Source organism: Heterodontus francisci, chromosome 38 (assembly GCF_036365525.1).
Source record: "Heterodontus francisci isolate sHetFra1 chromosome 38, sHetFra1.hap1, whole genome shotgun sequence".
NCBI classification, from domain to species: Eukaryota; Metazoa; Chordata; class Chondrichthyes; order Heterodontiformes; family Heterodontidae; genus Heterodontus; species Heterodontus francisci.
Genome location: NC_090408.1, coordinates 25200316 through 25224939, shown reverse-complemented (window position 1 = coordinate 25224939; position 24624 = coordinate 25200316). Strand labels below are relative to the sequence as shown.

The 24624-nt window shown below is 43.0% G+C and overlaps 1 protein-coding gene across 23 annotated transcripts in view; it reads right to left on the bottom strand.

The window, feature by feature from the left end:
- The window catches only part of tcf12 (transcription factor 12), a 455542-nt gene that overhangs the window by 85191 nt on the left and 345727 nt on the right, over window positions 1-24624 (bottom strand). For all 23 annotated transcript variants that reach the window (XM_068017858.1, XM_068017857.1, XM_068017856.1 and 20 more), the window contains one exon: window positions 18657-18735. In XM_068017858.1, the coding sequence (XP_067873959.1) occupies window positions 18657-18735 (79 nt within the window). The remainder of the gene's footprint in view (window positions 1-18656; window positions 18736-24624) is intronic.

The following is a 24624-nucleotide window of genomic DNA, read 5'->3' as shown; positions in this document are numbered from 1 at the left end:
GACGTAAGACTGACTGGTCTGTAATTCCCAGAGTTATCCCTATTCCCTTTCTTGAACAAGGGAATAACATTTGCCACACTCCAATCATCTGGTACTACTCCAGTGGACAGTGAGGACGCAAAGATCATCGCCAAAGGCGCAGCAATCTCTTCCCTCGCTTCCCGTAATAACCTTGGGTATATCCCGTCTGGCCCCGGGGACTTATCTATCCTCATTGTCTTTCAAAATTTCCAGCACATCCTCCTTCTGAACATCAACCTGTTCGAGCATATCAGCCTGTTTCACGCTGTCCTCACAAACGACAAGGTCCCTCTCACTAGTGAATACTGAAGCAAAGTATTCATTAAGGACCTCCCCTACCTCCTCCGACTCCAGGCACAAGTTCCCTCCACTATCCCTGATCGGCCCTACACTCACTCTGGCCATCCTCTTGTTCCTCACATAAGTGTAGAACGCCTTGGGATTTTCCTTAATCCTACTCGCCAAGACTTTTTCATGTCCCCTTCTAACTCTCCTAAGTCCATTCTTCAGTTCCTTCCTGGCTACCTTGTAACCCTCTAGAGCCCTGTCTGATCCTTGCTTCCTCAACCTTAAGTAAGCTTTCTTCTTCCTCTTGACTAGCTGTTCCACATCTCTTGTCATCCTAGGTTCCTTCACCCTACCATCCCTTCCTTGCCTCATCGGGACAAACCTATCCAGCAGTCGCAGCAAGTGCTCCCTAAACAACATCCACATTTTTGTCGTGCATTTCCCTGAGAACATCTGTTCTCAATTTAAGCTCCCCAGTTCCTGCCTAATAGCATTGTAATTCCCCCTCCCCCAATTAAATATTTTCCCATCCCGTCTGCTCCTATCCCTCTCCATGACTATAGTAAAGGTCAGGGAGTTGTGATCACTATCACCGAAATGCTCTCCCACCTGGCCTGGTTCATTGCCAAGCACCAAATCCAACATAGCCTCCCCGCTAGTCGGCCTATCTACATATTGAGTCAGGAAACCTTCCTGGACATACCTGACAAAATCTACTCCATCCAAACTATTTGCACTAAGGAGGTTCCAATCAATATTAGGGAAGTTGAAGTCACCCATGACAACAACCCTGCTACTTCTGCACCTTTCCAAAATCTGCCTCCCAATCTGATCCTCCGTGTCTCTGTTGCTATTGGGGGGTCTATAGAAAACTCCCAATAAAGTGACTGCTCCTTTCCAGTTTCTGACTTCCACCCATACTGACTCAGTAGACAAACCCTCCTCAACGACCTCCCTGTCTGCAGTTGTGATACTATCCCTGATTAGCAATGCCACTCCCCCACCTCTTTTACCTCCCTCCCTATTCCTTTTGAAACATCTAAACCCTGGAACATCCAACATCCATTCCTGCCCCTGTGATTTCCAAGTCTCCGTAACGGCCACAACATCATAGCTCCAAGTACTGATCCATGCTTTAAGTTCATCACCCTTATTCCTGACACTTCTTGCGTTAAAATAGACACACTTCAACCCATCATACTGGCTGCAACTTTGCCCTGTCAACTGTCTAACCTTCCTCACAGACTCTCTGCACTCTGTATCTGCCTGTTCAACAGCTACCCCATCCACTGATCCGTAGCTCCGGTTCCCATCCCCCTGCCAAACTAGTTTAAACTCTCCCAAAGAGCTCTAGCAAACCTCCCGCCCAGGATATTGGTGTCCCTCCAGTTCAGATGCAACCCGTCCTTCTTGTACAGGTCCCACCTTCCCCTGAAGGTATCCCAATGATCCACATATCTGAAGCCCTCCCTCCTACACCAGCTCTGTAGCTACGTGTTCAGCTGCACTCGCTCTCTGTTTCTAGCCTCACTAGCACGTGGCACCAGTAGAGATTACTACTCTGCTCGTCCTGCCTTTCAGCTTCCCACCTAACTCCCTATATTCGCTTTTCAGGTCCTCATCTCTTTTCCTCTCTATGTCATTGGTACTGATGTGTACCACGACTTCTGGCTGCTCCCCCTCCCCCTTAAGAATCCTGTTGACGCGATCCGAGACATCCCTGACCCTGGCACCCGGGAGGCAACATACCATCCGGGAGTCTCGTTCACGACCACAGAATCTCCTGTCTGTTCCTCTAACCACTGAATCTCCTATCACTATCGCTCTCCTATTCTCCCCCCTTCCCTTCTGAGCCACAGAGCCAGGCTCAGTGCCAGAGATCTGGCCGCTGTGGCTTTCCCCTGGTAGGTCATCCCCCCGCAACAGTATCCAAAACGGTATACTTATTATTGAGGGGAACGGCCACAGTGGATCCCTGCACTGTGCGCCTATTCCCTTTCCCTCCCCTGACGGTCACCCAGCTACCTTTATCCTGTAACTTAGGTGTCACTACTTCCCTATAACTGCTCTCTATCACCCCCTCAGCCTCTCGAATGATCCAAAGTTCATCCAGCTCCATTTCCCTAACGCGGTCTGCGAGGAGCTGGAGTTGGGTGCACTTCTCGCAGGTGAAGTCAGCAGGGACACAAGTGGTGACCCTTACCTCCCACATCCTGCAAGAGGAGCATGCAACTGCCCTAGCTTCCATCCCCTCTACTCCAAATTGACAAAAGAGATTTAAAAAAATAAAATAAAGGAAAACCTTACCTTACCAAACCCTCCACACAAAAGTCCTTTTTTTTGGGTTATGCTTCAGCTATACAGGGCATTGATGAGACCACATCTGGAGTACTGTGTACAGTATTGGTCTCCTTATTTAAGGAAGGATGTAAATACGTTGGAAGCAGTTCAAAGAAGGTTTACTAGACCAATACCTAGAATGGGCAGGTGATCTGATTAGGAAAGATTCAACAGGCCAGGCTTGTATCTGCTGGAATTTAGAAAAGCAGGAGGCGACTGATTGAAACATACTTCAAAGATTGAAACAAAGATCCTGAGGGGTCTTTGACAGGGTGGATGTGGAAAGGATGTTTCCCCTTGTGGGAGAATCCAGAACCAGGGGTCACTGTTTAAAAAATAAGGGGTCGCCCATTTAAGACAGAGATGAGGAGAAATTTTTTTCTCTGAGGGTCGCGAGTCTTTGGAACTCTCTTCCTCAAAAGGCAGTGGAAGTAGAGTCTTTGAATATGTTTAAGGCAGAGGTAGATAGATTCTTGATAAGCAAGGGGGTGAAAGGTCATAGGGGATAGGTGGTAATATGGAGAAATCAGTTCAGCCATGAGCTTATTGAATGGCGGAGCAGGCTCGAGGGGCCGAGTGGCCTACTCCTGCTCTGAATTTGTATGTTGGTATGACCCGTTTCCCCTAGCAGAGGGGGCACAGATTTAAGGTAGAAGGATTAGAGGGGACATGAGGAAAAACATTTTCACCCAGAGGGTGGTGGGTGCCTGGAATTCACTGCCAGGAACGGTGGTTTGGGCAGAAACCCTCAATTCTTTTTAAAAGGTTCCTGGACATGCACCTGAAGTGCTGTCACCCCCTTCAAGGTTATGGATCAGGTGCTGGAAGGTGGGATTAGATTGACAGATAATTTTTTTCAGCTGGCACGGACAGGACGGGCTGAATAGCCTCCTTCTGTGCTGTAATTTTTCTATGGTTCTATATCTTCCGCTTCTAGGCACATGAAATTAAATGGCCTGGATTCTGCTGTGGTAACGATGGCAATCCAGTCGTGAATGGTGGTGGACAATTAAACAACTAACTGGAGGAGGTAGCTGCACAAATATCTCCATCTTCAATGATGGGGGAGCCCAGCACATCAGTGCAAAAGATAAGGCTGAAGCAGCTGCAACAATTTTCAAGCAAAAATGCCGAGTGGATGATCCAACTCGGCCTGCTCCTGAGGTCCCCAGCATCACAGATGCCAGGCTTCAGCCAATTCGATTCACTCCACATGATATCAAGAAATGACTGAAGGCACTGGATACTGCAAAGGCTATGCGCCCTGACAACATGCCGGCAATAGTACTGAAGACCTGTGCTCCAGAACTTGCCACGCCCCTCGCCAAGCTGTTCCAGTACAGCTACAACACTGGCATCTACCCAGCAATGTGGAAAATTGCTTAGCTATGTCCTGTACACAAAAAGCAGGAGAAATCCAACCCGGCCAATTACCGCCCCATCAGTCTACTCTCAATCATCAGTAAAGTGTTGGAAAGTGTCATCAGCAGTGCCATCAAGCGGCACTTGCTTAGCAATAACCTGCTCACTGATGCTCAGTTTGGATTCTGCCAGAGCCACTCAGCTCCTGACCTCATTACAGCCTTGGTTCAAACATGGACAAAAGAGTTGAATTCAAGAGGTGAGGTGAGAGTAACTGCCCTTGACATCAAAGCAGCATTTGACCACGTATGGCATCAATGAGCCCTAGCAAAATTGGAGTAAATGGGAATCAGGGTGAAAGCTCTCCACCGGTTGGAGTCATACCTAGCGCAAAGGAAGATGGTTGTGGTTGTTGGAGGTCAATCATCTCAGCTCCAGGACATCACTGCAGGAGTTCCTCACAGTACTGTCCTAGGCCCAACCATCTTCAGCTGCTTCATCAATGACCTTCCTTCAATCATAAGGTCAGAAGTGGGGATGTTCGCGCATGATTGCACAATGTTCAGCACCATTCGCGATGCCTCAGATACTGAAGTAATCGATGCAGAAATGCAGCAAGACCTGGACAATATCCAGGCTTGGGCTGCTAAGTGGCAAGTAACATGCACGCCACACAAGTGCCGGGCATGACTATCTCCAATAAGAGAGAATCTAACCATCTCTCCTCAATAGCACTACGATCGCTGAACCCCCACAATCAACATCCTGGGGGTTACCACTGACCGAAAACTGAACTAGAGTAGCCACAGTATTTATTTGGCTACAACAGCAGGTCAGAGGCTAGGAATCCTGCAGCAAGTAACTCCCCTGACTCCCCAAAGCCTGTTCCCCATCATTTACAAGGCAGAAGTCAGGAGTGTGATGGAATACTCTCCACTTGCCAGGATGGGTGCAGCTCCAACAACAGTCAAGAAGCTCGATACCATCCAGGACAAAGCAGCCCGCTTGATTGGCACCCCATTCACAAACATTCGCTTCCTCCACCACCGCCGCATAGTGGCAGCAGTGTGTACCATCTACAAGATGCAATGCAGCAACACACCAAAGCTCCTTCAGACAGCACCTTCCAAACCCGTGTCCTCTACCAGCTAGAAGGACAAGGGCAGCAAATGCATGGAGGAACACCACCACCTGCAAGTTCCCTTCCAAGCCATACACCATCCTGACTTCGAACTATATCGCCGTTCCTTCACTATCAATGGGTTAAAATCCTGCAACTCCCTTCCTACCAGCACTGTTGGTGCACCTACCCAACATGGATTGCAGCAGTTGAAGAAGGTAGCTCACCATCTCCTTCTCAAAGGCAATTCGGGATGGGGAAATAAATGCGGGCCGAACCAGCGACGCCCACATCCCATGAATGAATTTTTTAAAACTGTCAGCGTTCGCCATTACTACTACACCGAAATGGACAGCAACTTTGGGAGTCCAGACATGCACAAAATGATGTGGAAATCCAGACATTGCTGTCTGAATCTATGCTCCTCCACAGAGTGCGCTGCAGAGGATCCCACAGAACGTCCACTCTAACAAGTTCTGATGAAAGGTCAACAACCTGAAACCTTAACTCTGTTTCTCTCTCCAAGGATGCTACCAGAGTTGCTGCATATTTCGAGAATTTTCTATTTTTACGCCATTCTAACACCATTAGTCACACCGTAAAAACCCTTGAAAAAGTTGCACCTTGTTGAATGAGATGTAACTGGCTTTTTAAACAACATACTAACTACATAATTACTGCTAAACACCTTTACTGGCTCTGAAAAGCTCATTTTATATTTATGGATAATGCTCTCTCTAAGCTGCGTGGCTACACAGCAACCTGGAAGTCACTGTGTACAAATAGTCACCGGTGCAGTGCGACCATGCCAAAAAAATTTTTTTTAATGTAACGTACACTTAAATGAATAGGCTGAGCACAACAAAAAATTAAAGGGATGTTCTTTAAGCAGTGTCAAATTTCTACACAATGATAAAACTCCAGATTTTAAAAGCATTTTTTTTCTTTTTTGAAGGCCGTTTTATCTTTATTTCAGCTTTTATCTAAAAACAGTCATACATTTTTAAGAGTCAACCACATTGCTGTGCATCTGGAGTCATGTGTCAGTCAGACCAGGTAAGAACGGCAGATTTCCTTCCCTAAAGGCCCTTAGTGAACCAGATAGGTTTTTACAACAATCGACATGGTTTCATAGTCACCATTAGGCTAGCTTTTTTTTAAATTCCAGATTTATTAATTGAATTCAAATTTCACCACCTGCCATGGTGGGATTCAAACCCATGTCCCCAGAGCACTAGCCTGGGCCTCTGGATTACTAGGCCAGTGACATTACCACTACACTATTGCCTCCCCCTTAAGTATTGCTTCTTTGCTTTGTCTTTAGCAAACTAAACCTGTGTAAACCTGAAGCTGCGATCAGCTAAATCATTAAATGAAATCTACACAAGGCAGTTTCATCTGCAATATGACCACTGAACCAAATGTTAGACTCATTAATCTCTCATTATATAATTCCACAAGGACATTTCAGTTAGTACTGTAAAAATTGCCTAAAGCAGCTGTTTAGTACCAGTGTAAAAGATGTTTATTATCCAATGTAAACCTTCCAATTTAAAAAAAATTAAAAGCACACACAACTTTGAGCTTCTACCCCTTCAACTTTAGCAGGGAATTCCAATTACCGCAAAAAGTATTTTACATTTTGAAAATTAATACATGAAACACCAAGTGGAAATCATTTTCCCACTGTATGATTCTGATTTCCAAGCAAACTGACAAAAAGGCATCTTTTAAGAGATAAGTCACATAAGTAGCTGCTGTTTTAACTGGATTCAGCATCTGATCCTATTCACTAATGAATTGGAAGGAACCAACGTCATCCCAATGCAACTAACAAAATGTACCTCACACTAAGACTTAACAGTTCACTGCGATCAATACTACGGCAAATAAGTTTGAAGAAAACGTACTCATGAAAAGCATATTCCATTCAATAGTAGATGCAGTGATATCTGCACATCCGCTAACTCTGAATAACTATGAAACAAGGATTTGGACATACATTGAGAAGCTGCTTCCCGCTCTTGCCTTTGCACCAGCCCTGAATCTGTGTCTTTGTCCAGTTTCACTCCTGTCTCCCCTCATGCCTTCTCCAACCTCATCTTGTCCTTGAGACCTACCTCTCGCTTTCGAGTAAGTGGCAGTGAGTATGGGTAAGAGAGATTTAAGATCAGGTAGTCAGTCAATTAAGAGGAGAAAGGAAAAGGCGAGCCGAGATGAAGATTAAAGTCACCGAGAATGAGGAGTCACTTAGTGCAGAAGTTCAAGGAGAAAAGGAGGGAGGATATCTTAGTGAGAACCTTGTGAGGGGATCAGGGAGGAGGAGGTAGACAGACTTTTGTTTTTAAAGGAGAGCAGAGAGTAGTGGAACAATTTGAGATGTCCAAAGGAGAAGAAGGCCAAAGTATGATTTGATGAAAATGGCTATAACTATTACCATACTGGTTGAGGCTGGATAGGCATTGGAAAGATTAGCCATTTCTTCCCTCTCTTCCGCAAAGACCTCCTAGGCTCCACTCCACCCTATTTCCTGACCGTTGCCCTTTTCAGGGTGCAATGGCTGCCAGGTTTGTCTACATGTGACAACAATGACTATACTTCACTGCAATTGGCTGTTAAGTACTTTTTAATGTCCTGAGGAAATGTATTTCTTCTAGCTTTTAATCAAATCAAACCTGGGAAAAATCTCTTCTTGTTTAGATGAAAAATTGCAATGCCCATATTTGTTCTGTAACTTCTGAAATTCTGGAAAACGCACTAATTATAGTGTCACAAATCAATATTGAGGAAAAGGTGGAATGCCCTAGATCTCCACTCCACCTTAGAAAATACATTTTAAGCTTTTTAACAGCTTGCACCCTTCTTCAGGCTTTCATGTACTTATGTTTTCTTCCTCCAAAACAAATGGACCAATGTTTGGTTTATCTGCAGCTTAAGCTATAAGCCCATGACCCATTGCACATTTCCATGTAATTACTTGTTTTCATACGCTTACATTCATTGAGTCATAGAGCCGTACAGCATAGAAACAGGCCCTTCGGCCCACTGCGTCCATGCCGACCATAATGCCGATCTATACTAATCCCACCTGCCTGCATTAATTCCATATCGCTCTATGCCTTTCTCATTCAAGTACCTGTCCAGATTCCTCTTAAATGTTGCCACTGTTCCTGCCTCCACCACCACCTCTGGCAGCTCATTCCAGATACCCACTATTCTTTGTGTGAAAAATGTACCCCATTGATGATCTCCCGCTCACCTAAAATCTATGCCCTCTAGTTTTAGTCACCCCTACCATGGGAAACAGACTCTGGCTATCTACCCTATCTATGCCTCTCAATTTTATATACCTCTATCATGACTCCTCTCAGCTTCCTTCGCTTCAGGGAGAACAGACCCAGCCTATCCAATCTCTCTTTATAACTCAAGTCCTCCAAACTAGGCAACATCCTTGTGAATCTTTTCTGCACCCTCTCGAGCTTAATCACATCTTTCCTGTAGTGCGGCGACCAGAACTGCACACAGTACTCCAAGTGCGGCCTAGCCAACGTTATGTACAACCGTAACGTGACGTCCCAACTCTTGTACTCAATGCCTCGGCCGATGAAGGCAAGCATGCCATACGCCTTCTTCACCACCATGTCTACCTGTGTTGCCACTTTCAGGGATCTATGTACTTGCACCCCAAGGTCTCTCTGCTCAACAACACTCCCCAGGGCCCTGCCATTCACTGTATATGTCCTGCCCTGATTTAACTTCCCAAAATGCATCAGTTCGCACTTGTCTGCATTCAATTCCATTTGCCAATCCCTTGCCCACTTTCCCAGTTGATCTATACCCTGTTGTAACCTTAGACAACCTTCTTCACTGTCCACTATACCGCCAATTTTGGTTTCATCTGCAAACTTACTAATCACGCCCCCTACATTCACATCCAAGTCAATAATATATATGACAAACAACAGAGGGCCCAGCACCAATCCCTGCAGCACACCACTGGTCACCGGCCTCCAATCTGAAAAACAACCCTCCACCTCCCATCACTAAGCCAATTTTGTATTCAATTGGCTAGCTCACCCTGGATCCTATGTGTTCGAACCTTCTGGACCAGCCTACCATGCAGGACCTTGTCAAAGGCCTTGCTAAAGTCCATGTAAACAACGTCCATTGCCCTGCCCTCGTCAATCCTCTCGGTCATCTCCTTGAAAAACTCAAATCAAATTTGTGAGACATGATTTCCCATGCACAAAGCCATGCTGACTATCCCTAATCAGACTATGCCTTTCCAAATGCATATAAATCCTGTCTCTCGGAATCCCTTCCAATAACTTTCCCACCACTGATGTAAGGCTCACCGGCCTGTAGTTCTGTGGCTTATCCCTGCTGCCCTTCTTAAATAAAGGCACAACGTTAGCTATCCTCCAGTCTTCCGGTACCTCACCCATGTCTAACGATGATACAAAAATCTCTGCCAGGGCCTCAGCAATCTTCTCCCTTGCTTCCCATAGCATCCTACGATACACCTTGTCAGGCCCTGGGGATTCATCCACCTTAATGCGCTTCAAAACCTCCAACACCTCCTCCTTTGTAATGTTGATATGCTCTAGGATATCGCTGTTGCCTCCCTTGAACTCACTAGCTTCCATGACCTTCTCCACGGTAAATACAGACGAGAAGTATTCATTTAAGACCTTGCCTATTTCCCGTGGCTCCGCACATAGAATACTACACTGATACTTAAGGGGACCTACTCTCTCCCTAGCTACCCTTTTACTCTTAATATACTTATAGAATCTTCTAGGATTCTCCTTTATCTTATCTGCCAGGGAAACCTCATGGCCCCTTTTGGCCCTCCTAATTTCCTTAAGTGTACTCCTACATCCCCAATACTCCTTGAGAGACTCGCTTGATCCCAGCTGCCTATACCTGACATATGCCTCCTTCTTTGTCCTGACCAGACCCTCAATATCCCTAGTCAACCAAGGTTCCCTAAACTTGCCGCCTTGCCCTTCCATCTAACAGGAACATTCCGGCCCTGAACTCTTCCTATCTCACTTTTAAAAGCCTGCCACTTGCCAGACATCCCTTTACCTGTAAACAGCCTCTCCCATTCAACCTTTGAGAGTTCCTGCCTGATGCCATCGAAATTAGCCTTCCGCCAATTTAGGACTTCAACCTGAGGACCAGTCCTATCCTTTTCCATAACTATCTTGAAGCTGATAGTGTTATGGTCACTGGTCCCAAAGTGCTCCCCCACTGACACATCAACCACCTGCCCAGACTCATTTCCCACGAGGAGGTTGAGTGTAGCCCCTTCTCTAGTAGGGCCATCTACATACTGCTTCAGAAAACTATCCTGGACACACTTCACAAATTCTTCCCCATCTGATCCCTTAGCACTAAGGCAGTCCCAGTCAAGCCCCCAGAGGGCGGTACAGTGGCGCAGTGATTAGCACTGCAGCATCACAGCTCCAGCGAACCGGGTTCAGTTCTGGGTACTGCCTGTGCGGAGTTTACAAGTTCTCCCTGTGACTGTATGGGTTTCCACCGGGTGCTCCAGTTTCCTCCCACAGCCAAAGACTTGCAGGTTGATAGGTAAATTGGCCATTGTAAATTGCCCCTAGTGTAGGTAGGTGGTAGGAGAATGGTGGGGATGTGGTAGGGAATATGGGATTAATATAGGATTAGTATAAATGGGTGGTTGTTAGTCGGCACAGATTCAGTGGGCCGAAGGGCCTGTTTCAGTGCTGTATCTCTCTAAGACTCTATGACTAATATTAGGGAAGTTAAAATCACCTATTACAACCCTATAATTCCTACACCTATCTGTGATTTCCCTACATATATTCCTCCATTTCCCTCTGACTATTGGGGGGCCTATAGTATAATCCCATCAAAGTGATCACCCCTTTCCTATTTCTAAGTTCTACCCATATGGCCTCACTGGAAGTTCCCCCTGGGATATCCTCTCTAAGTACTGCCGTGATGTCCTCCCGAATCAATAGTGCAACTCCCTCTCCTCTCTTACCTCCATCATGCCGGAAGCATCGGTACCCCGGAACATTGAGCAGCCAGTCCTGCCCATCCCTCAACCACGTTTCCATAATAGCTATAAATATCAGAATCCCATGTACCAATCCATGCTCCAAGTTCATCTGCCTTACCTGTAAGGCTTCTTGCATTAAAGTAAATGCAGTTTAGCCTACCAGACCTTCCACGCTCCCTGTCCTGCCCCTGCCCAGCCTGCCTACTGTACTTGTTTGCTTTAACCTCTACATTTGCCTCATCTATCTCATCGGAGACACTACTACTTTGGGTCCCACCCCACTGCAAGACTAGTTTAAACCCTCCCGAATATTACTAGCAAACCTCCCCGCAAGGATATTGGTCCCCTTCCAGTTCAGATGCAACCTGTCCTTCCTGTACAGGTCACCTCTGCACCAGAAGAGATCCCAATAATCCAAGTAGCTGAAGCCCTCCCGCCTACACCAGCTCTTCAGCCACGCATTCATTTGCCTTATCCTCCTATTGCTACCCTCACTAGCACGTGGCACAGGGAGTAAATCCTGAGATTACAATCCTAGAGGTTCTGCTTTTTAACCTTCTGCCTAACTCCCTATATATTCACTTTGCAGAACCTCATCTCTCTTCCTGCCTATGTCGTTAGTACCAATATGGACCACGACCTCTGGCTGATCACCCTCCCCCTTCAGAATGTCCTGCAGCCGCTCCAAGACATCCTTGACCCTAGCATCAGGGAGGCAACATAACATCCTGGAGTCTTGTTTGCGGCCACAGAAACGCCTATCTGCACCCCTTATGATAGAATTCCCTATCAAGATAGCTCTTCCGCCCCTTTTCCTCCCCTGCTGTGCAGCAGAGCCCTCCGTGGTGCCACGGACCCGGCTGTTGCTGCTTTCCCCTGGGAGGTCATCCCTCCCAACAGTATCCAAAGCGGTATATCTGTTTGAGAGGGGGATGGCCACAGGGGACTCCTGCACTACCTGCCTGCGCCTACGACTCCGTCTGGTGGTCACCCATCCCTTTTCTACCTGCGGTGTGACCACCTCACTAAACCTGCTATCCACGACGTCCTCAGCATCGTGGATGCTCCACAGTGAATCCACCCGCAGCTCCAGCTCTGTAATGCAGGTCGCCAGTAGCTGCAGATGGATGCACTTCCTGCACACATGGTCATCAGGGACACTGAAAGCGTCCCCGATTTCCCACATAGCGCAGGAGGAGCATATCACAGGGCTGAGCTCTCGTGTTATGGCTTACCCTTAGATTAATTAGTTACTCCCTTAATTAAAAAATACTAATTACACTAGGGGCCTTGTTCTACCCACTCCAATCTAAAGTCCTTAATAAGGTACACTGAATTTAAAAAAAAAACACTTTAGTAGTACTCACCTTATCACCAGAGGGTTTTTTTTTCAACAAACAAAAAAACTTTCCCCTTATTTTTTTTTCTTACCTGATAAACTTACCCAGCTATTTAGAGCTATTCCCTAACAGCAATGTCACTTTGTTTTGTGACCATCAGCTTTTTCTTTTGAGGTCAGTCACTTTTTGTCAGTTTTCTGGGTTGGCAAATATGCATCAAAGCCCACAAGCAGGACAGAGATTGCAGCCAGTCGAAGAGTACAGAACTACCATTCACCCGCATTGCTCTAAAGATGCACCACAAATCTCCTTTCTCTGGATCCTCAACTCACTTTTTCTCAATAATTTATTTCATAGATAATTGTTCTACCTCTATGCCATGTTCCCACACTATCTTCATATCCCTTGCTATCTTAAATACCTAGAAATCTATCGATTTTGTCTTAAACATACTCAAATGACTGAGCCTCCACAGCCCTCTGGAATAAAGAATTCCACATATTCACCACCCTCTGAGTGAAGAAATTTCTCATCTCAGTCCTGAATTGCCTACCTCTTATTGAGACTATGTCTCTTGGTTCTAGACTCACCAGCCAGGGAAACATCCTTCTTGCATCAAACTTGCCGAGCCCTGTAAGAATTTTGTACGCTTCAATGAAATCGCCTCTCATTCTTCTGAACTCCAGAGAATACAGGCCCAGTTTCCTCAATCTCTCCTCAATGGACAGTCCCACCATCCCAGGGATCAGTTTGGTGAACTTCGGTTTTACTCCCTCTATGGCAAGCATATCCTTCCTTAGTTATGGAGATCAAAACTGCACACAATACTCCAGGTGTGGTCTCACCAAGGCTCTATACAATTGAAGTAAGACATCTTTACTCCTGTACTCAAATCCTTCTTCAATAAAGGCCAACACACCATTTGCCTTCTTAATTGTTTGCTGCACCTGCATGCTTGCTTTTCATGACTTATGAACAAGGACACCCCAGTCCCTTTGGACATCAACACTTCCCAATCTCTCACCATTTTAGAAATACTCTGCATTTCTGTTTTTCCTACCAAAGTGGATAATTTCACATTTTTCCATATGATATCCATCTGCCAAGTTTTTGCCCACTCACTTAGCCTGTCTAAGTCCCCTTGAAGTCTCCTTGCATCCTCCTCACAACTCACATTCCCACCTAGTTTTGTGCCATCAGCAAGCTTGGAAATATTACATTTGGTCCCCACATCCAAATCATTGATATAGATTGTGAATAGCTGGGGTCCAAGCACTAATCCTTGCGGTACCCCACCAGTCACAGCCTGCCTACCCGAGAATGACCTGTTTACTCCTACTTTCTGTTTTTTGTCGGTTGACCAATTCTCAATCCATGCCAGTATATTACCCCTAATCCCATGTGCTCCAATTTTGCTTACGAACCTCCTGTTTGGGACCTTATCGAAAGCCTTCTGAAAATCCAATTACACCACATCCAATGGTTCCCCCTCATCTATTCTGCTAGTTACAACCTGAAAAAACTCCAACAGGTTTGTCATGATTTCCCTTTCATAAATCCATGTTGACTCTGCCCAATCCTACCATTATTTTCTAATTGTCCAGTTAGAACAGCCATTGTAACAGATTCTAGCATTTTCCCCAATACTGATGGTCAGGCTAACAGGCCACCATAGACAAGGAAGTGGAAAATAGTCTTTCAAAAGTGAACAGTACATTCAGCAGACTCTACTAACGAGTGTGGAGCAACCACAGCCTCAGAGCACAGATCAAAGTCGAAGTGTATAAAGCTGTATTCTCACCACCCTTCTGTATGACGCTGAGTTATGTACGCCTTCTGCAGCAGTTCCATCAGCGCTGCCTCCACAGCATCCTTAAGATCCGCTGGCAGGACTGCATCACAAACATTGAAGTTCTGGAAACAGCCAACATCACCAGCATCGAGGCCATCCTCCTGCAAAACCAACTGCGTTGGGCGGGTCACGTCACCCGGATGGATGACAGTCGCCTGCCCAAGAACTGTTGTATGGAGAGCTGATCACTGGTAAAAGGCACAGAGGGGCCCCACGAAAACATTTCAAGGACTCCCTGCCACATGAGCCATCGCCAGTGGGAAGTGCAGGCCATAGATCGTGATGCCGTGAGATGTTATATCAGAAATGCTACAGATACCTTTGAGACTGAGCGAACAACCAGCATGAAAGAGAAAAGGATAAGGATAGATCCATTTGTCCCCAACAGCGACTACACCTTCACTTGCACCCACTGTGGGAGAATCTGCCGGTCACAGATAGGACCGACTAGCCACCAGCGGGCCTGCAACCGATGAATACAACCTTCCAAATTTTTATCCACGAACAAATGCCGGGAGAGAGAGAGATAGATATCAGGCGAATAGGTCTGCAGTTCCCAGTTTTCTTTGTCCCTCCTTTCTTAAATAGTAGGGTTACCATTTGCTACTTTTCAATCTTCAGGAAACATTCCAGAATCTATAGAATTTTGGAATATAATCACCAATGCACCCACAATCTCCACAGCCACCTCTTTTAACACTCTGGAATGTAGATAATCAGGTCCAGGGGATTTATCAACTTTCAGTCCCATAATTTCTTCAGTACTACTTTTTTCTTTAATGAATACTAAATTCTTTCAGTTCCTCATTCTCATTAGTCCTTTGGTTCTTTAGTATTTCTGGGAGATTTTTTGAAGACAGACACAAAGTATTTATTTAGTTTCTGACATTTCCTTATTCCCCATTATAAATTCCCCAGTGTCTGCCTGTAATGGGCCCACATTTGTCTTTGCTCATCTTTTCCTTTTTACATACCTATAGAAGCTTTTACAGTCCGTTTTTATGTTTCTCACTAGTTTACTTTCATATTCTATTTTCTCTTTCTTTTTTGGTCCTCCTTTGCTGAATTCTAAAATGCTTCCAATCCTCAGGCTTATTATTTCTTTTGGCAACTTAAAATGCCTCTTTCTTTGATCTAATACAATCTATAACTTCTCTTTGTTAGCCATGGCTGGATCACCTTTCCTGTTGGGTTTTTGCGCCTCAAAGGAATGTAAATTTGTTGTAAACAATGTATTAATTCTTTAAGTGCTAGCCAATGCCTGTCTACCATCATACTTTTTAAGGTAGTTTCCCAGTCTACCACAGCCAACTTGCCCTTCATGTCTTCGTAGTTTCCTTTGTTTAGATTAAAGACCCTAGTTTCAGATTGAACTACATCACTTTCAAACTTAATGTAAAATTCTATAATCTGGTCACTCTTCCCGAGAGGCTGCTTTATAACAAGATTAATTAGCCCTTTTTCATTGCACAATACCAGATCTAAAATAGCCTGCTCTATAGTTGGCTCTTCAACATACTGTTGTACTGATCTCATCCTTTATCAGTACTAGCCCACCTCCTTTTCCTTTTTGCCTATCCTTCCTAAATGTTGAGTATTTCTTTGCTACAAAAAAGCAATTCTTAGCAAGGCAGCATCAGCTGGAAAAGCTGAAAGAAACTTAACTAGTTTGAGATGCACTTTAAGTGGAAATGGACTTTCTCACAGTTCCAAACCTTTTCAGATTTAGGTAGGTATTCCAGGGACACACTAAAAGGTGAAGCATATTGCATTGTGCATTACACTTTCACTTGTCTAGTTACCGTAGATCACGATGTATAAGTTGATCTTTGAAGCCTCCAAATATCGTTCCAAAAACGGGGGTCGACTTATACACAGAGTATAAAATGCGATCCGCTGGTGTGGGTGGTTACCATTTTGACATGTGTAAGAAGCAACACCAATAATTCATATTAAATTAATGTGGCACGGTTTATTGATTAAATTAGTTCTACAAAGATACCTTTTAACCATAATCAAAGCCAGTTAAAACTAATCAAATTCATTGGCTTCGGCATCCGACACAAAGTTCATCAAATTCATTCCCAGTCACTTCGACTATGGCATCATCATAAGGATCCCCCTCTGCATCAGATGTGGCGCTTTCAGTTTCACATTCATCCCGCATTTTTTAAACGATCTATTGACAGGTTGTGTACCAATAGCATCCCACAATTTGATGACAAAAACCACACAAAATATCAAGCAGAGCAGTGCACATATTTCCACTCTTTTAGAAGGTTTTTTCCTCCTTCAACCATCCACCTGTTCCATTCAGCATGAACATAATGCTTGAATGGCTTAAGGGACACATCCAAAGGTTGAACTACGAACGTTAGACCTCCTGGTACAACTGCAATGTGGCTGTTATTTCTTCACAGGCACCTCTTGATCACATTGATTATATGGAATCTGAACATACCCCACACTAATAAGCTGCATTCTTTAACATAGGCCATTGGGATGCCTATTCCACACATTTTTGATCCATAACTTCACTCCATCCTCATCCATCCAACCATTGTCATGGACATGCACAAACTCCTGCAGTGAACTTGATGTTCGGCATGGTTTTACATTTGAAAATTACCATGGGCTTCAATTTCATTCCGTCGGCCATGCATGCTCATACCAACGTAAATCTCGTCTTCTCAGGTCCTGTAGTTTTCACACCTTTCCACTCCACAGTTCGGATGCTGGGCATATCAAAATTAATGGGCGTTTCATCCATGTTGCATAATGGGTACTCGTGTTTTTGCTGCCAATGATGAATCACTGGAAACTGGTCATTTTGGCAGAGGTCTTTTGGTAGTCTCTGAGCAATCCTGGTATTCTGCCGTAACACTGGACATTTTCGTTCCATAAAGCAGCTACACAAACGAGCTGTTATGAAATCTTCGCTGGAATCAGGGTTTGATTTGGCCCACTTAAATATATAGACATTGCATTCTGGCAACGATATAACCATTCTGACGATTTGAGGACCCATTCTGATACATGCTTCTCAAGATCAGGCCAGTGACTGGTCCCTGTTCTCACGGTGCATTTGGTCTTGGGCATCTTCTTCAGGGCAGATTCCTTCTCCTTCCATTCATACACCAGTTTTTCACTAACACCAAATTTCACCACTGCAGCAGTTATTTGACAGGTTAACAAATGTTACAACTTTTAGCTTGAAACCACCTTCATACTTAACTCTTTTTGCTGGAGGACCCATTTCTCTTCATCGTTCGCTACGTGGGGTCTGTTCTGTGTGGGGAGGCGGGGGGTCTTAAACTCCCGTGCATCTTCACAACACAGCCCGTATCGCCGGCTTGTTCCCTTGAGGTCAGTTATGATAAGTAAAACATGCATTTGTGGAGTGAAAAATTGAGATTGACTACTAATGAGAGCATAGCACGGCATGGCTGAAAGGGTGGGGTGCAGGAGGGGTCAACTTACGCAGAGCATATGCAAAAACAGGATTTCTGGGGCCGGGTCGACTTATACACCACGCTCTATGGTACTTTATTTTTACGTCAAATTTCATCTCGTGCAATATTTGAGTTAAGAATACAGCTCGCTATTCAGGTCATCAAGGAAGCAGAACTTCATGATTTTACCTGTTTACATTCAGGTGGCCTCCAACTAGCAGTTTTGAACTAAGAAAACAACTGATGATTAAGATAAGCATACATTTTTTTGTAACTTTCATGATTGCAAAGCAAATCAGTAAGCTAACACTTCAGTTTCAACTGCACAAAGAAAAGTAACACAGCATCAAAGCATTTGATAATTGAAACTGGAGACTGCAGAATTCAACAGCTGAAACTAAAGCATCAACGTGTCAGGATTACGCAGCCTAAGTATTAAAGAGTGTGTTTTGTTGCTCCTTATAAAACACAACTCAATAGTTTCAAATAATCACTTCAGACTGACAGGTGTGTGCACTCTAACAAGTGTAGAAATCTTAAATTTGCATTCAATCACAATTTTGAAGACTGCTTACAAAGGATACGAAACTACTAATTTCAAGAGTCGACCGATTTTTAGGGTCACAACTTAATGCCAACAAACAATGTCAAAACAAATGCAAGATTTGGAAGTGATTCCATTTGTTGCTCATTAAATTTTGCAAAGTGAAAATCCATTCTTAAAGATGTTGCAAGTGCTGTGCCAACAAATTCAAGATTTTTTATTGATCCAAAACACTAACAGAATTGACTAACTTTGAGGTTCTCCAATGTATCAAACTAAGTCAAATCTTACCAGGTAAAGGTGATGGTGATCCAACTGGCGTTGATGGATTTGATGGGAAACTACTATTGGTATGATCAGGTGAATAAATCTGCAAAAAAAAAAACACAATTTGAAAATATGGCTCCTAAATTTGCCTTCACTTCTGTTGCTTTCAAATGTGGTCGAAAAAAAATTATATCCACCAGCCTTTATTGCCACAACTTCAAAGGAGTTATAGAATACAGCTTAACATTCTAACGCATACTCGCATACTTTCTAATGATGTCCCACTATCCATTGCATCAATTTCCTGAGGTCTTTTAATCTTTACTATTCAGGTCCCATTAGAAGGACACCAAAGTGATCAACTTGTACCACTCTCCCAGATTTATATCAGCATTTAGTTCCACTTTCCCTCCAGAAATTGAAAAATAGATGCATGTTGTGACAGGAGTTTACAGGCCTTTGCTTAGAGACTGTTTTGCATGCTCAGAATGGGGCCAGCTTCAGGACATTGCAGCATGAAGTAAGCAGTGGACAAGTACTCATGTGGGCCCAAATAAATATGTTTTCAACACAGAAAATGGGCCTTTGGTACTCTGGAGGTCAGGTAGCATACATTTGGGAATGCCGACAATAGTACGAGAGCGTGTCTGCCATCACTGGCACTCCCTGAAGGTCTAAACTCTCTTCAAAGAGACAGACACAAAGAAACTGAGGATTTCCAGCATCCGCAGTATTTTGCTTTTATTTTAGTGCAAGCAATAATGTTAGATTACTTAGAAGTATGGACTTATTAATAAGTTACTCAGTCTTCACATACAATTACAATTTGCCGTTATCAGTGTGTAATGAAGATGACAAGATAATCACCCACAATGAAAATACCTTGAACAAATTCACGTCCCATGCACAGCCCATAGCAAGGAGCAAGAAACAACAAGATGGAGAATAAAAAACAAAGCTTTGTACTTTCAATTCCTTTTGAAAAATACATACGACTATGCATGTAACAAGTAATCTAATATTATGCCACATTCAAACTGCACACACAATTCCCAAACAGAACAGAAAGCAGCATTGCGACTCTGAAAACTTCAATGCCAAAGATGGCTAACAGCACTTCTTGTTCTGACAACTCAGGACATGACGATATCCTTAACGAGGTTTCAGGTATCTGCCTTAGAGATAGGTTTAAGAGAAACTTCCCACAGATCGGCTCACAAAATCATCAAAACACATGTATCGCGTGTTGCAACTTTCCCTGGTTGTTTTTGTCCCATTAGACATCATACCATAATCAAGTAAAGTAATATTAGCTGTTTAGAGAGAGAAATGCATGCATTGCTCATTAAAAACTTCAAATCTAAGGCAGCAATTAACTGAAAAATAAAGGTCTTGGCCTTCCAGGCCCATTTCACCAAGCTAGACTTTCTAGATTACTCAACTCCTACCAGAGGAAAACAGGAATCTCAGAACATAGTGATACCAATTGATAGTTTAGTAAAACAATTTTTCTTGTTTACACACCATGTTGTTCCTGTGGATAAGATTATTCAAATCATTTGTTTCTGAGTGAGTCATCTAAAAGGTGCAGGATTCATGGAGTCAGAGGATGTCAGCCATTTAGGGCACAGATGGAGGCCATTTGGCCCACCGAGTCCATGCCATATGTATGTATATTATGATGCCTGAACTTTGTTCCAGATTATTCAATCTGAATAGTCTTTAAGCACTCCAACGGCAGTGAAATGACAACACATGTCAAGAAATGAGTTCCAATAAAGGTTTTGTTCTCCACTGGTTCTACACGGGATGTTTCTCAACTTACGATAGAGTTCCTTTTTCTTAAAAGGTTTACCATCTGTTGGATGGGATGCTCGGGAGTAGCATGGAGGGAGCTTTGTTGTATAGATTAGGACAAATCATGGCGGTGCATTGGTCTGAGTATCTAGAATTGGTGAGGAATTTTGTAGTCATTGTTGTACATTTAATAATTCCCTTCTTTCCTCTAGATGCTCTTGTTCTTGCCCCCTAGATCACTGATAGCAGAGTTGTGACACTCAATGCCTTTGACTATGCATTCACTAGCAGAAACAAACAAAATCCTTATTATTCCAAAGCTATTGCAATTACCCTATGCCTTCACAGGATCTCTCTCCAGTCCTTCAGCAATGGCACATCACAAGACCTTGCTAAACTATTCTGCATTTGTTAAATAAGTGAACTTTTTTCCTGCAGTAGAATATCTAGTAACCATTTTCTTGAAATGGAAACCAATAATATGGTGCTAACTATATGGTAAACCTACTTAAAATAACTGTTAATTTTTGTATGGCTGGCAGTTATGAAAACCTAAGTCGCTGTCATATCTAAAATCACAAAATCCATATGTTTGAAATGTGTCAGTCCCCCTCACAAACTTGAGTCTTGAAAATCACAGCAAATTCCACAATATACATTTCTGTATATCTTTCAGTATAGGCTGGTAAGTGCACGAGTCCTTTACACATTGTGTATCATGCCTGAATTAAAGTGTTAGCTACCAGACCAGAACAAGACAACAATTTAATTAATATAATCTAATTGTTGTTATAACCCATATAAAGGATAACGGTAAAATACGATCATTTGTACGAGAGATGAAAAGGTCAGGTATTTTCTGTGGGCTCTTCAATACCTGTGTTCAAATGTACTTATTTGAGATCCAGGGCTTTCACCATTCACCCAAGTGCACTGACTAATCTGCAGTAGTATCCTGAATTGGCTTTATGACTACAAAGGAGCTCAGGACACTTGGGTCCAGTACTGAATTATCACATACCTTTTGGATTACAATACAGGATTGCAGAATTTTAAGTTATACTGACTTTCTGTATCTCATTGGACAAGAGTTGTGTATTGGTCCGTACACTCTGAAAATCGTTGGAAACATGTCACTGATCTGGTGTCACTTTTGCAAGGTTCATTTTAGACATTTCCCTTGGGACAAATTTCAGGTTTTGTTTCCTTTTAAAGCCCTTCAAACTTCAATCTGATCAACATGCCCCTTCCTATAAAAGGATCTTATAGGGTACCCTGAATTTCTCATCCATGTCGATCTATACAATGCAAAGCTGCTGCCCCAGTTTGTGTCAAGGCAGTCCACAATGGATGATGGAAAAAGAGGGTGATATAAATCCTCATTTGCCTGAGCACAGCTTTGACTGCTGTAGAAACTTTGTTGAGCGCTGCACTAACTTGGTTGAGCAAGCCTACTAAGAAAGCCACTCTTATTTATAAGAGCTTCAGAATGGTTCTTTTTGCAATTCCAGTTATCCGCTTTCTCAATTTTCTGGACAAAGAGGCACTTTTCCCTGCATTGGGGATTTTCTGAACTTGGGTGCGAACCAACAGAAAACAGAGTCGGGATAAGTGGGTCCTTTTCTGGTTGGCAAGATGTAACTAGTGGGGTGCCACAGGGTTCGGTCCTCGGGCCCCAACTATTGACAATCTATATTAATGACTTGGATGCAGGGATAGAAGGTACTACAGCCAAATTTGCAGATGACACTAAAATAGGTGGGATAGTAAGTTGCAATAAATAAATAAGAAATTTACAAGTGCATATGGATAGGTTAGGTGAATGGGCCAAAATGTGGCAGATGGAGTTTAATGTGGATAAGTGAGAGATTATCCATTTTGGTCGGAAGAATAGAAAAGCAAATGATCTAAATGGAAAGAAACTTCAAAGTGCTTCGGTGCAGAGGGATCTGGGTGTCCTTGTGCATGAATTGCAGAAAACTAGTATGCAGGTGCAGCAGGTAATAAGGAAGACAAATGGAATTTTGGCATTTATTGCTAAAGGAATAGAGTATAAAAGTAGGGAAGTGTTGCTGCAACTGTACAAGGCATTAGAGACCACACTTGGAGTATTGTGTACAGATTTGGTCCTCTTGAGGAGGGATGTAGTTGCATTGGAGGCAGTTCAGAGGAGGTTCACTAGATTGATTCCAGAGATGAAGGGTTTGTCTTAGGACAAGAGATGAGCAGTTTAGGCCTTTACTCTCTGGAGTTTAGAAGAATGAGAGGATATCTAATTGAGGTATATAAGATGATTAAGGGGATTGACAAAGGAGACATGGAGAGGGTGTTTCCTCTGGTGGGGCAATCTAGAACGAGAGGTCATAGTTTTAGGATAAGCAGATTTAAAACAGAGATAAGGAGAAATTACTTCCTCAAAGGGTTGAGAGTCTGTGGAATTCACTACCTGAGTGTGGTGGATGCTGGGACATTGAGTAAGTTAAAAGGAGGAAATAGACAAATTTTTAAATTAGAAATGGGTCGAAGGGTTATGGAGGAAAGTGTTGAGGCAGAGATGAGATCAGCCATGATCGTATTGAATGGCGGAGCAGGCTCGAGGGGCTGAATTGCCTACTCCTGCTCCTAGTTCTTATATTACGTTCTTATGAAATACTACCACATAAACACTGACTTTTCAGTAGCTATGGGAATCCTGCAACGTTAGTCTGGTCCTAACCATTAATTCATTTCCCCACACTAGAATGCAACACAAAGGAGGAAGGAGCTGGAATGGTGGAATGCCTGATCAAACTATATCACCGAGTCAAGAATGGACTCCATTCCCTGCAATAAAAAGCCCCTACAGTGCAGCTTTGATTTTTATGTCAGCACAAATGGGAACCTCATAAAAAGAAATTCAAATGATTGGCTCCAATAAGCAATAAGTTTAAAAGTAATTTGAATAAAAATAAGTTTTCACCAGAACCCACTCTTTCTTCAACAAACATGGCACGCTTTACCAGTGATGATTTATTCTGGCCACTAGGGTATCAATACGCCACTGTACAATTAAGAAGGGATTATGATCATATCCATACAATGGTCTTCCCAAAAAGCCTATCCCTAGAGCTCATAGCTGATGGTTTTCTTTTGTTCATGTACACACTGCATTTAGATTTCACATAACCTTTACTATGCTAATTTTATTGAAACCACAATTTAATTTGTGCATTATTTATCATAGTCATTATCTTAGGTGAACAAACCAACATGATGTCCAGACTTCTTGGGCTATTCAAATCCATAATGCAGAACCTTCACTATTACAATAAAAGGTTAATATGAAAAAAAAATTAGTTTAAAAAAAATCTTGTTGGAAACACAAGTATTCTGAATTAGCACTAAACAATGAAAAAAAAAGATGCTTTTGCTTCAGTACAAAGCTGTGGGCAAAGCTTTAAAGGAATATTGCTTGGCAAATGTTCAGTAAAATCCATCAGAGTGGCACAAATGTCTAGATTTTAATCTGGGGATTGACTAAAATACAGAATTTTACTGTTTTCCAGTAACGTTTCACTCAAGATGTGTTTTATTTAGGTAAAAAAAGATAGTATGTTTCCTTGGTTACTACTGAATATCCACAGGAAAGACAACAGTAAAGTATGTTTGCATAAGGTAATGTATGAAAAGTAGCATGTAGGAATGGAGTTATAGTTCGACAGATTAAGAATAATCAGGACCCTTTATTAATAGGAAACTATGATCAACAAAACCTGTTCACCAAATATTATTAAGTTTGGGGAGTGCGAAGAATCAGGAGAGATGTATGGCAGTTTTATTTTGATGTGGTGTCCTTCAAATCATCTTGAAAAAAGAGAGGAGAGAAAGGAACACCTCAAGTAATCATTAAAGTTTCTACTTCAATGTGTTGTTTCATACTCAGTGTAAAATTGAACATGACTAGCAGGAAAGACTGGAAAACTCAACAAGATAAAATTAAGAGAACACAAAAGTAAACATGAATAAATATTTGACAAGCGAAACCGCAGCTAATTGCAAACCAACTATAAAATGCTCCTTTCATAAAGAAATGCTTTTGGGAGCTAACTGCAAACAAATTGCTAGATATAGGAAATATAATACAACATATGGAATTCCCCTGAAATCTACTGTGCATCTTTCGATAAACCTTCAGTATCTATGCAATAATGGAGAG